The sequence below is a fragment of the Perca flavescens genome, chromosome 13 (genome assembly GCF_004354835.1).
Source record: "Perca flavescens isolate YP-PL-M2 chromosome 13, PFLA_1.0, whole genome shotgun sequence".
In the NCBI taxonomy this organism is placed as follows: domain Eukaryota; kingdom Metazoa; phylum Chordata; class Actinopteri; order Perciformes; family Percidae; genus Perca; species Perca flavescens.
Genome location: NC_041343.1, coordinates 8433772 through 8447964, shown reverse-complemented (window position 1 = coordinate 8447964; position 14193 = coordinate 8433772). Strand labels below are relative to the sequence as shown.

The 14193-nt window shown below is 39.0% G+C and overlaps 1 protein-coding gene across 1 annotated transcript; it reads right to left on the bottom strand.

Annotated features, from left to right (window-relative positions):
- Positions 1–539: 539 nt before the first annotated feature.
- Positions 540–9845, bottom strand: ube2g1a (ubiquitin-conjugating enzyme E2G 1a (UBC7 homolog, yeast)). The gene is made up of 6 exons (XM_028595086.1): positions 9609–9845; positions 5826–5928; positions 5095–5192; positions 3834–4012; positions 3376–3495; positions 540–1798 (listed from the first exon to the last, which is right to left on the bottom strand). The coding sequence occupies exons 1-5, from the start codon at positions 9652–9654 to the stop codon at positions 3409–3411; spliced, it is 513 nt and encodes a 170-aa protein (XP_028450887.1). The 5' UTR covers positions 9655–9845; the 3' UTR covers positions 540–1798; positions 3376–3408.
- Positions 9846–14193: the final 4348 nt, after the last annotated feature.

Below are 14193 nucleotides of genomic sequence, written 5' to 3'. Positions count from 1 at the left end.
ACACACCTATAACCTGCCACAATGTTACAGTAGCTCTGATAATTCAAATATTTGGCTGTGTGGCTTGTCATCAGCGACACTGGATTCATTTAGTGACTGAAAACCGCTGATTAGCAAAGCAGACTACATGCTCTTGGCAAAATCCCCTAAATCATTGGCTCCCAAATGGGGGTTTAGTGAAGTAGGGAGTACGTGGGGAAAAAATAATTCATACAAGAGAGAGGGGGTGAGAGGTGCATAGCTGAAGGTTTAAAGTCTGAATTGGTAGGGGACTGTAAAAAGTTTAGGAAACACTGCCCTAAAACAATGATAAACTCTTTATGTAACGAATATTATACTATATCAAAATATATGATTTGAAGAGTGATCTTGCTGAGAAAACAGATGATGGCGGTGAAGTTTAAACTCGTACCGGGAAATAAACCAGGTGCCGTGTGTAATGAAAACACTGTACATGAAAGGTTTCTGTTGTCTCTCCCGTGAACAATAGGTAATTAAGGTTGTATCCAAAACACACCTGAATTAAATACGCAAGTAAATATTGAAAAAAAAAGTCATATTTTAGAAGAACTCACTACAGGTGACAGGTTTCATAACATGAAAAATATACATCCGTATTTTTGTCTTTGTACATTAGGCAAAACTGCCATAGTTCAGTGAGCAGAGTAATTGTGAGATCGTGGATCAGGGGGAAAACGACAAAACAAAATGGGCACACATACTGTATACACAAACACTCAAACATTCGCAAACAAAATCCCAGAAATATTCAGCAAAAAAAAAAAAAAAAAAAAAAAGAAAATACAATAAAGCATGCATAGCAATTCCTACCAAAGACAACACAGAAAAGAGAGGCTGCTAAAAGATTATTAGAGACGAGGACCTCAAATTGGATCAGGATATCAAAACTTAACATGTGTACACTTCATACAATGGGCGTTATTGCTACACCAAATTGTTGTAATACGCTAATTATACAGACTCCCTGCGTACTGGCTATTAAATACATAGGTGGTACACAATTTCTCCTTTTTTTCAACATTTTTTAACACTTGTTCAATGCAGGGTGAAGTGGCCAAGCATTTTATTAGGAGGCACTTTTGAAAAAAGATTAACAAAATTGAGCATGCACACATATGAAGGGGTATGTTGCCTTTCTTCAGTGGAGTGAGCACGATGGTTAAGACTTCTAACGGATAAAGAAAACCAAAATCATACAAGTAGACTTATGAAGTTGAGTTTTGAGTGTGTTAAAGAACAGCTGCGTATTCTAATATGGCGGTATTCCCTCCATCAGTCACGTCATTCATCTCGCTTGAACCAATCAAGCTCTTCACAGGTGACTTTCTTCCAACAGCATCACAATTCTCTTTATATTTAAGAAATGTTCAAACAATCTAAAGAGAACTAATGCATGCTGGAGTTGAGGAAAAATGGACACAGAATCTATCTCAACCAGCGCTATTCATTTGGTCTAAGTGTCTTGATGGATGGAAGGAGCTTATATATTATCCAGTTTAGTCTGTGCTATATACATGTCTTTACAATATCTTCCTGAATGTTGAAGCAGTTCATAGACTTGAAAAATGTTTTATCATCTTCTGGGTATTGTTGTTGTTTTTTGAGTTGGCACTTGCTTGGCGGGGTTTTTTTTTTCTGTCAGCCTTGGTAGTCACTGTTATGTTCTATTGCAGCCTACAGTAGCCAGTCTGTTCGTGCCAAAACAAGAGGAGGACTAGCCTGGTGACAGGGTGGAAGAGTGCAGGAAACAGTGCCATGTTGATTTTCAATTGGAGACCTGTGGGAAAGCACACAAGAAATAACCGAAACAAAATTGTTATGAAACACCTAGACCAATCACACAAGCCATAACGTGAACAAACCGGCACAAATATTAAATGACAGGGTTCATACGCATTTTAACCAATACTTTTCGGCAAATTTCCATGACTATGTGTTCCTGATAACGTCAAGTCGACATTATACAATAAGAATAAAAATCTGTGTTAAAGTTTACCCTCAGTAACTATAAAATGAATGACAATTTATGTGGTTCACAGTGGGGGGAAGCGAGACGACCACCATTCAACCCAAAAAAAAGTCATAACCATTCTAATGACTCCAAAGTTCTTCAGTTAAGGTAAATTAAGCTAAAAATAAATAAATAAAAAACTGAATAGTTCCCCTTTTAAACAGTGCAAAAGAAGTGTTAGCTGAACTTAATGGTAATTGCAATGCTAGTTTGTGGTGCAAGAGAGGCAGAAGGGTTAGATTAAGTTTAAAACACTGGTAATACATTTTTACGTGCAACAATTTAACAACGTTGGAACAACAACATTGTGTTTATTAGGCACACCTGGGCTGGGTAGTGTTAAAAAATGTTCAATACCTTGAATTTGCTAGCTGTTCCTGAATGATTTTTCAATACAAATTTTATAAAATCCATTTTAACAAAAATAAATTACATCAAGGTACAAATCCGTTTTGTTTTCCACACACACACACACACACACACACACACACACACACACACACACACACACACACACACACACACACACACACACACACACACACACACACACACACACACACACACACACACACACACACACACACACACACACACACACACACACGTGTTTTTCCTGCATGCATCTACAACATGTAACATTAGCAGCCAATCACAAGTATTATTAGATCTTGGTAAGAGCATGCTGCATGCTTATTGGCTGACTGATGCGGACGAGATTTACTCCTTAGGTACTTCAAATTTAGCATTGAACGACAACGCATTTTTTGATACCCTTTAGTATGGCGGCAATTTGGGTGGTGCCTACAAGTATCACAGTTTGGTACCCAGCCCTAGGCACACCTAGCTAAATCCAATGCAGTATATAGCATTGACTGCAGGACTGCATTCAGATTGAATGGAACTTAGAATGGTAAGTTTCTGTTTGTTTTAGACAGCTGTTGAGTCAACCCTATCGTTCTTTCGGAGCCTGCATTTTTTTGGTGCTGTCTAACTGTATTGTGTTATACAGAGAGGCGTTTCTATTATTTTGTCCATTCCATTTATATTAATGAAGGTAGGCTAAACAACAGAGTCATCACTCTGTGTGATGCAATACAATTCAACAGCACTACGCCACAGACAACATCCTCCAAAATGGACTCAACAGGATTGTTGCATGTGTTTTAGCTGGGTGTACCAAATAAACATATTGCAACAAAGTGGAGTTTACGTTTGAACTACAAGACTTTTATATTTAAAATGTCCCTGATGCAACAGGCAGCCACCTTTGAACAGCTGAAGTTAGTGGTGATTGGTGAACCAAAGGTTTTAAAAAAAGGGTTAAAGTCAAGAATACTTGCCCTGAAAACATGAAGCTAGATCCTTGCCAAATATCACTCAAACGCAGTCTCTTGGCTTTTTCGTACACAGCGGGCAACTTTCCTTTTGAATGCACCGTGTCTGTCCTCCCTCCACTCTTTCTGCAGACGAAAAAAGGTCAAGACAATTGAGTTGATTCATTTTTATATCTTGCATATCTCCCTTTTTCAATTTCATCATTATAATTTTGTGTACTCATTCAAAATTAGAATTCATTTGTTCATTTATTACTTATGCATTTTGTCATACATGGACTATTTAATGCCATCCAAAACATAAATGAGCTAATTCTTTGAGGTTACAGAATGTTGTGGTTTGAAAAAAGGACAAACATCAAGGGATGAGATGACATTAGATAGTTTTTTGTTTCGAATAGAAATGCACATTTGCTTGAGTCAGATACCATTTCTAATCAACATTTTTCAACAAAGAAACTTACTGCAGCATCCACATTGGCTGGTGAGTCACCATTTGGGTCTGCCAGCATAGAGATAACACTAATCATGATGGTTTCCACTGTGTGGATAGGCAACCAGCGCTCTTCAGGTTTCTCATAGCCGTACTTGTCCTCCCCAGGCTCGTGCAAAATAGAAATACATACATCTCCATTCCTGTCAACTGGAAGAAAGAAAAAAACATGTACAATATAATTTATGAAGCAGAAAATGCCTTGTTATACAGTAATGAGGTTTAAGTATTTAATACGCATTTATTTATATGACATTTAGACAATCAGCTGACAATCTGAATAATGACATTGTTTATGGACAGTGCCTATGACAAATATCTGCCTTCACTTTGAGTCAATCTTCAGCAGAGGCACCTTCGGTAGCAGTTACAGCCTGGAGTCTACAGTATTCTGATAGGTCTATCAGCCTTGCACACCTGAACAGTCCAATTCCTTCCCATTCTTCCTTGCAAAGCTAATCAAGTTCTGTTCAATAGCGCGGCAACAGGGAGCGAACAGCTATTTTTAAGTCCTACCACTAAGGCACTGGATGGACATCTAGATTTTGACTTGGCCACTCCAGTACATTATTCTTGTTTTTAAGTCCATTTCCACATAACGTAATTTATTTGAATTGTATTAACTTCATACAGCTTTAAAAAAAAAAAAAAAAAAAAAAAAATAGCATCGCAGTATAACACAAATTCAGAAAATTCTATTTTAAATTCAACATGTGCAAAAACGCAAAGGGTGCACTCTTTTTCAAAGCGCTGTTGATGCTACATTAATAATGGTCAAATGCATTTAATAGTAAACCTACTATAACAACCTGTAACACATTACTATTTTATAAGGAATAGTGACTAAAATATAATTATATCAAACCTTAAGCTACTCATTTCAGTAATATAACATCGGTTATAACAACTGTTTGAAGTGACTCTGTTAGACTCTTACTGACGTTGCTAAAGAAATGTATTCCTCCTTTAATTTGAATAAAGAAAACTGAAGAATATGAACCAATGCAGTGAACAGGCATGTAATGTGCTTTAAGTTGAACTCTCATTTAATTAATTGTGTGGGAATATTTCTTCTTATTAACACTTCTTATCACAAAAGGGAAAATCCTCAAAATTTCTAAAATGGAACACAAGGATATATTTATATCTTTGAGAGAGAAGTAACCTCCACTTCTTCAAACAGGTCTTACTACAAACAAAGGCAAATATCATTCACAGTGAGCTGTACCTACCATTAGGGTGCCAAATATCTGTGATAAATTTCATTTTAGGTGGCCTGAGAGGGTAGTCTTTGGGAAATGTCAGATGAGCTTTAAACACACCACCTTCACTGTGAACAAAAAAAAAAAAAAAAAAAAGACCAAAGACAAAAATTAATATAATAGGTGAATTTTGTACAAGTTTCAAAACATCCAAAGCAATAGAGGCAATAAGAACATAATACTCTCTCCTACTATATACTGTGTATAGGACCCTTTCACAGAGAGATTCTGCAGTAGTACCACAATGAAAGTCTGCCATTCTGCCAGCTCTGTTTATTCCCATAGAACCAAGCAAAGGCAGCATAAGGCTGCCCCAGTGTTTGAATTCACATAGCATGCCGGCATTCCAGGAGCACAAGAAGTTAGACATGTTCTGTGTGTGTGTGTAACTCAACAGCGTCGCCACCTAGTGTGTGTGAGCCCATCCTCACCATTATTCAACCACACAAACCATACTGGACCTACTAACTGCCAACTTTATGCATTACAGTAGCATCATTTTCAGTAGAGAGAAGGACATACACGGTCTTTGTGCTGCAGCACCCGCACATTTGTGTTTGGGAGCGGGAGAAAGCGAGTGGAACAGAAGGTGGACTATTGTACGCAATGTTTCTGTAAGTTATTAGTAACTTTGGCTAATCGGAAAGCTGCGTTGTCCCATCCTGAACAGGCTGTGTAAAAGGGGCTAGTGATAGACTTACTACAGTGTGTCTGGAGGCCCGATGATGAGGACTTCCCATCTGTAGAGATCGTTGTCCTCAATAAGGCCTGCTGAGAATCCTTCCACTGGGTTTTTGTTCAGCTCTAGATAGAAAAACAAATGCCAAAAACTAAAGTCAGTAGCCATTGTCTCATATCATAGTGCCTACAGTACGTTTACTAGACTGATGTTGGGCTTTTCTGAAGACTACTGAGACGACAAGATAAGTCTCGTCTTAGGAGGCCTTGCTTGGGGGGTGAATATAAGATCCAGCATGTTGCTGAAACTGCACACCACCCTAATAGTCCAGAGCCAACTCATACTCCCATTTACTGGATAATCTCCAGATATACAGTGGCTTGAAAAAGTATTCATACCCCTTTAAGTTTTCCACATTTTGTTACGTTACAACCACAAATGTAAATGTATTTCATTGGGATTTTATGCGATAGACCAACACAAAGTGGCACATAATTGTGAAGTGGAAGGAAAATGCTACATAAGTTTTCAAATTTTTTTCAAAGTGTGACATGCACAAGTATTCAGTCCCCTTCAGTCAATATTTTGTAGAACCACCTTTTGCTGCAATTACAGCTGCAAGTCTTTTGGGGTATGTCTTTACCAGCTTTGCACATCTAGAGACTGACATTTTTGCCCATTCTTGTTTGCAAAGTAGCTCAAGCTCAGTCAGATTGGATGGAAAGCATCTGTGAACAGCAATTTAAGTCTTGCCAGAGATTCCCAATTGGATTTAGGTCTGGACTTTGACTGGGCCATTCTAACACATGAATATGCTTTGATCTAAACCATTCCATTGTAGCTCTGGCTGTATGTTTAGGGTCGATGTCCTGCTGGAAGGTGAACCTCCGCCCCAGTCTCAAGTCTTTTGCAGACTAACAGGTTTTCTTCTAAGATTGCCCTGTATTTAGCTCCGTCCATCTTCCCATCAACTCCGACCAGTTTCCCTGTCCCTGCTGAAGAAAAGCATCTCCACAGCATGATGCTGCCACCGCCATGTTTCACGGTGGGGATGGTGTGTTCTGGGTTATGTGCAGTGTTCGTTTTCCGCCACACATAGCGTTTTGCATTTAGGCCAAAAACTTCAATTTTGGTCTCATCTGACCAGAGCACCTTCCTCCACACGTTTGCTTTGTCCCCCACATGGCTTGTGGCAAACTGCAAACGGGACTTCTTATGGCTTTGTTTCAACAATGGCTTTCTTCTTGCCACTCTTCCACAAAGGCCTGATTTGTAGAGTGCACGACTAATAGTTGTCCTGTGGACAGATTCTCCCACCTGAGCTGTGGATCTCTGCAGCTCCTCCAGAGTTACCATGGGCCTCTTGGCTGCTTCTCTGGTCAATGCTCTCCTTGCCCGGCCTGTCAGTTTAAGTGGACGGCCATGTCTTGGTAGGTTTGCAGTTGTGCCATACTCTTCCCATTTTCAAAAGATGGACTGAACAGGACTACGCGAGATGTTCAAAGCCTGGGATATTTTTTTTATAACCGAACCCTGTTTTAAACCTCCACAACTTTATCCCTGACCTGTCTGGTATGTTCTTTGGGCTTCATGATGGTGTTTGTTCACTAATGATGACTAACAAACCTCTGAGGCCTTCACAGAACAGTTGTATTTATATTGAGATTAGATTACACACAGGTGGAATCTATCTACTAATTAGGTGACTTCTGAAGGCAGTTGGTTGCACTGGATTTTAATGTTTGCACTGTATACTGCACTTTGCAACTCCTAACTTTACAGCAAGATTTCAACTTGCATTATCGAATAACAAAATCAAATACTAAACCATAACCACTAATAAAGAATACTGATTATGCCCAAAATCAGAAATAATGTGAAAGGTCCATTTGTGGTGGTTTCAGGCAAAATGCTGAGAGTGAAAGTGTGATAGTCACTGATCATGTGATAGTTGGAAAACCTGTGGGTTTTGCACTGCTACCAAAGAGGTTCTGATTTTGGTGCCATTTGCCTATCTATTACCATATCATCTCAAACACACTTCTATAAAATGTAGTTGAATGTTACACAATAGGTCTAGGATGAACTGATTCATTTGGGGTAGATAATGCTGGTATGTCGCCATTTAAAAGAACTTTATGTTTCACTCCTAATTTCTGAACAGTTAGGCATAAAAAGAAAAATTCTCTTTCCTAGATTCAAGAAATCTAGAGTACAGAATTTTACTAACGCACATGCAATATAGGCCCCCTCAACATCCCCCTACACACATTTTCTGTCACTTTAAGAAACTTTTGTCACCACATTTCATCAAATTTGGTATGCAACATTTTTAGACACCAAAAAAAAAGTCATACATTTTGTGATATTCCATAGAATTTTGCTGAAAATTCTTATAGAAAATGCCAATTCCCCATAATTATTTAACATAGACATGATCAACTGTAATCAAATGTAGATCACATGCACATATTAAATCAAAAAGATCCTCCTTTTGGGGGATTTCACCAACAGTTGGCACTGCAGCTGCAATGTATATGGCCATAGCTCAGTGGTCATGAATCTGATTTAATTTGAAATTTAATTTGAAATTGTGTATGTGTATATTAGCCTCTGCAAAATATCCCCGTTTGTATAAGGCAACTTAAACGTATGACATTAACGTTACCTCATTTCAATCAAATCCCACTCAAAAATATCAATTCCCCATCACTGTAAACAGAAAAGCTGGAAAACTACAAAGGAGCACATTATGTCCCTGAGAGGCTGCTTGTGGAAAATACTATCTTAACGGAAACACGAAATGTAGCCAACATTGGCGCTAACGTTACAAACTCAAACGTCACATGATGTGTATTCGACTCACTGCTTTCGGAGAGAGGCTAATATTAGGGTTGCTAAATTTAATTCGGAGCTGACTCGGCAAAATTAGCGAATAACGTTAGAGATAATGCGATATTAATATTAGTTTGTTAGCTTAAAGAGGCTAACAACAGTGACAGCCGCTAGCTAGCTAACTGTAGCATAGAGATGTAGCGAGCTGGCTAAATATGTTAATAATTCAATGTGGTTAGAAAGAAAATCTGGTTAACTAGATAGCTAGTGAAACGTTATTTATATATGTGCATAAATAACATACACCACTTTGATCACATACCTGGCAAACACCATGTCTAAAAATGGAAAACACCACTGGTTATGCCGATTAAAATACACACACACACACACACACACACACACACACACACACACACACACACACACACACACACACACACACACACACACACACACACACACACACACACACACACACACACACACACACACACACACACACACACACACACACACACACACACACACACACACACACACACACACACACACACACACACACACACACACACACACACACACACACACACACACACACACACACACACACACACACACACACACACACCAGCTGGAGGCTAACGTTAGGCTAACTGCTTTTAGCAGCCCAATATAGAAAGTCGTTGGGACTTCTGACAGCGGCTTTCAACTGAAATCAGAATGTAGCGTCGAAAAATACATCTAAACGAGCTGGTCTCCCAACACACTGAAGGCGTTTGATTGTCAAGGCGTTTAATTCTCGAGAGGAATGTGTCTATCGACATTCACTGCTATAACCTTAACGCAGGGACAGTAACGTTTTAGTGTTCAATAACAGTTTGAATCACAGCTAACGGCAGCGTTCGCTCAAGTGCCATCGTTAGCTAACGTTAGGCAGCCAGCATCAGTTAACACCAATTTTAATTACCTGCAAGCTGTCTCCTGAGTAACAGCACTGACTGAGGCTCTGTCATAGTTTAGCAAATGCAATGCAGCTATGTTCAATTGTAATATGTTGAGGTAACAGCCTTAATTTATCGTTCACCAAACTGTACTTCGTCCCCTCTATTTTCCGTTTAGCATTCTCGACATTCTTCTTCTTCGTCACCTTCTCCTGCTACTGCTGCTGGTTCTTCTTTGTCGTTGTGATTTTAGAGCAGCCGGCATCCTGATTGTTGGATTACTGCCACCTCCCGGCTATTTCTTCGAATTCAATCATCTCTTAGATTTGTTGCAACAATCATATCCCTCACAAATAAAACAATAAAGTAAAATAAAATAAAGACCGTCTAACTTGTAAACGTCAATGGGTTTTCTTTCCTGTGAACGATTATTGACATTGTTAACCTTGGTGAGTGGGATTTCTCCTTAAATACGTCTAAAGTCTACGGCCATTTCCCTTGTTTTAGTCACATTGACCTCCATGAAATTGTCAAAACACCATTTAAAAGGTCCCATGACATGGTGCGCTTTGGATGCTTTTATATAAGCCTTAGTGGTCCTCTAATACTGTATCTGAAGTCTATTTTATATAGGCCTTAGTGGTCCCCTAATACTGTATCTGAAGTCTCTTTTATATAGACCTTAGTGGTCCCCTAATACTGTATCTGAAGTCTCTTTTATATAAACCTTAGTGGTCCCCTAATACTGTATCTGAAGTCTCTTTTATATAGGCTTTAGTGGTCCCCTAATACTGTATCTGAAGTCTCTTTTATATAGGCCTTAGTGGTCCCTTAATACTGTATCTGAAGTCTCTTTTATATAGACCTTAGTGGTCCCCTAATACTGTATCTGAAGTCTCTTTTATATAGACCTTAGTGGTCCCCTAATACTGTATCTGAAGTCTCTTTTATATAAACCTTAGTGGTCCTCTAATACTGTATCTGAAGTCTCTTTTATATAGACCTTAGTGGTCCCCTAATACTGTATCTGAAGTCTCTTTTATATAGACCTTAGTGGTCCCCTAATACTGTATCTGAAGTCTCTTTTATATAGGCCTTAGTGGTCCTCTAATACTGTATCTGAAGTCTCTTTTATATAGACCTTAGTGGTCCCCTAATACTGTATCTGAAGTCTCTTTTATATAGACCTTAGTGGTCCCCTAATACTGTATCTGAAGTCTCTTTTATATAGGCCTTAGTGGTCCTCTAATACTGTATCTGAAGTCTCTTTTATATAGACCTTAGTGGTCCCCTAATACTGTATCTGAAGTCTCTTTTATATAGACCTTAGTGGTCCCCTAATACTGTATCTGAAGTCTCTTTTATATAGACCTTAGTGGTCCCCTAATACTGTATCTGAAGTCTCTTTTATATAGACCTTAGTGGTCCCCTAATACTGTATCTGAAGTCTCTTTTATATAGACCTTAGTGGTCCCCTAATACTGTATCTGAAGTCTCTTTTATATAGACCTTAGTGGTCCCCTAATACTGTATCTGAAGTCTCTTTTATATAGACCTTAGTGGTCCCCTAATACTGTATCTGAAGTCTCTTTTATATAGACCTTAGTGGTCCCCTAATACTGTATCTGAAGTCTCTTTTATATAGACCTTAGTGGTCCCCTAATACTGTATCTGAAGTCTCTTTTATATAGACCTTAGTGGTCCCCTAATACTGTATCTGAAGTCTCTTTTATATAGACCTTAGTGGTCTTCTAATACTAGGGGAGGAAATGGCTTTGTTAAATTTAACCTGCTGGGTATTATTCAAGAGAAAATCATTGATCCATAGAATGAGCCCTGAGATCAGCTTACCCACCAGCAGATGGGTTGGATGGTGTTAAACACACTGCTAAAATCAACAAACACAATCTTCACAAGACTATGAGGTTGTTCAAGGTGTTCATATATACTGTTGTGTGTCCTCACCCTCCTGCGTTGGCTGGTACACGCTGATGGGGATCCAAGAATGGTGAGACCCCAGTGAGGAGATATTTGAAGGCTATCCTCTCTAAGCAATTGGTACTGCTGTTAGTGCAACTGGCTGCCGGTGATTCATCTCTTCGGGCCTACTGTTTTTGGGCACAACAATCAAGAGACAGCTTCCACTGGCCAGGGATTGCCCCTGTGCCCAGCGAGCGTTGAAACAGCCTTTGGAAAGAGAGGCATGCAAATTAATCCGCACACGACCGCAAGCCCTTAGCCATCAAAAGTCATAAAAGGTTAATCCTGATGTCACTAACCGGAAAGCTTGTCATGTTTTTAGCGGCACCAGCCTGCTGTGGTGCATAATCAGCAGTGTCAAATTTACAAAATATAGCCTAAGCAGTTCAAATAATTGGCAAAGACAGAAATATTAGCTTCATTCATGGTGTGCATTTTAGGTTTATAACCTGCACCGTTGATAATTTGTAGTACTTGCCAGGCTTTAGTAAAAAGTCATGTTATGGCAATATAAAAGTTATAGTCACATTCCAATTAAATAATTATGTTAACAGTTAAATAGGCCCTCCTGGGCTGGCTGGATGGCTGGGTGGGTGGCTGGCTGGCTGCACATTTATTTTATTTTATTGTTTAATTAGATGGGGACAGTGCATATGGACATCAGTACAAGTACACAATGCAAATATGCTAGAGTTATTGTCCCTAGGCAGATACATAAAAAGTAGTTTGAGAGGCGAACAGTCAAGAACAAATACAACAGAACATGGGATTGTCACACATAGTGACATGTGTGAGGCAGTTAAAAGTGAGTGCAGCTTTGGTTTTCTAAAAGCCAGATTTTTAAATGAGTTTTAAAATTGATATATGTGGGACGGTCCCTTATTGTGGGAGGGGGGGGGAGGGGAGCAGGCTATTCCAATATTTATTTCCCTTTACTGACAAAGGTGCGCCTAAAAAGGTATTACATAGGAGGTGGTTGCTATGGAAGGCAGAGCAGCTAACGTTAGCCTGCCCTACACTGGCTATTTATTTTTGCTTAGGCTAATGCATAGGGCTAACTTAAAGAAAGGCACATAATAACACTAACTAACTAACTAACTAACTAACCGAACCGAGGCAGCAGTAAACCAGCAACTAACCAATCGAGGCAGTGGTAGTAGAACAGCAACTCCCGTTTTCTGGAGGTAAAATTACAGTTATTGTCAATGGAGTCTGGTGGCTTTGACGAGAGTAGGCGAGTAACGTTAGATAACGGCTTCAGTTCCCCGTCGGAAAGGGCTGTCTGACGGAGAGGTAAGCAGTGAAAATATTCTGAATATAGCATACACTTGAGGGGATACCTTGCTGCTTTATAGCCGCTCTGTATATGACAGTGTGTGTGCAGATGAACGGCTCCCCTCCGTGGCACCAGCTATCAGCTCGTTAGTCCAGTGATTCTGGATACGTGATACTTATGTGCAAAGCAATTAGACGTCATAGCCGTTGGTTATTATATCATGGCTGTGAACCAATCAGATTGCTTGATTTGAGCCACCCAGTTTATAAATAATTTCATGGCATTTCTTGGGGCAAATAATGTAGTTTCTTTGTGTGTTAAAATTTAAAAAAAAATAAAAAGGATCACAATACTAATGAAAGTTGAAAAGCAGAAAATATAATAAATAAAACAACATACAAATGCATAGTGCCATTTAATACACAACAATTGTTTGGTTAATTTAATCTTTTTGCTCACATTTTTCATTTCATCTCTTACAGTCTGATAACTGCCATGTTCTCATGTAACACTACTATCACTGGTTATTTCTTCTTCATCTGAAGGTGAGATGTGATCTCACACTTGTGTTAATAAGAAAAGGAGGAAGTCCATTGGTATGCCGGGATTGCAAATTATTGCCAAGCAGTGGCCAGACATGCAGCTGTGTTGGAGGTGGATGGTGCTTGTGGCTGCATGTCTCTGGTGTTTGCCATGAAGTCTGTTATGTTTCGATCTAGTAAAACAAGAAAGCAACTGAAATGGTGACTGTGACTGACACAGTTGCAGCAGTGGTGTAAGGGAGTTATAACGGGCCCCAGTGCATGTTATTTTGATGGGCCCTAGTGCATGCTAGTTATGAAACACACACAAACACACACACACACACACACACACACACACACACACACACAGGCTAAACATAGGCTAATCAGAGAGAGCAATGCTACCTAAAGGAGAAGAAGAAAAGAGAAGTTAATGTGAGTTAAGTAGATTTTAGGTTGACTATGAGTTGTGGTTTCCTCTATGTTCAGAGGGCCATCTTAAGACATTCACATTATGTGTCTTAGTAATTCTCTAGATAAAAACGTCAATTTTGGGGGTCAGTTCTTGAGAAAACAGAGGCATTTATTTCCCAATGTGCTGTTAAAGATTTGAAGCTTCACTATCTCACAGGTAACCAACTGTTCTGAAGATCACTTTGGCAAGCTGAAAATGGTGAAAAACATGTTGGCAATAGTTATGTTCAGTATAACAAATCTGGCTCAGTTCAAAAATGAGTCTTGAATTCATGTGAATAATGGAAGAGGAATTATTTTTTGGTGTAAGTTTATGAGGATGCAAGTAAAATATAAAAAATAAATAAAAAGAAGAAC

What these genes read in the sequence shown, in the direction of transcription:
- ube2g1a (XM_028595086.1), bottom strand. Translation starts at nt 9,654, where the DNA reads ATGACAGAGCCTCAGTCAGTGCTGTTACTCAGGAGACAGCTTGCAG. An exon ending in ACTCAGGAGACAGCTTGCAG is followed by an intron (nt 5,929 to 9,608) that starts GTAATTAAAATT and finishes TTTTCTATCTAG; the next exon opens with AGCTGAACAAAAACCCAGTG. An exon ending in CAGCCAATGTGGATGCTGCA is followed by an intron (nt 3,496 to 3,833) that starts GTAAGTTTCTTT and finishes TTTCGTCTGCAG; the next exon opens with AAAGAGTGGAGGGAGGACAG.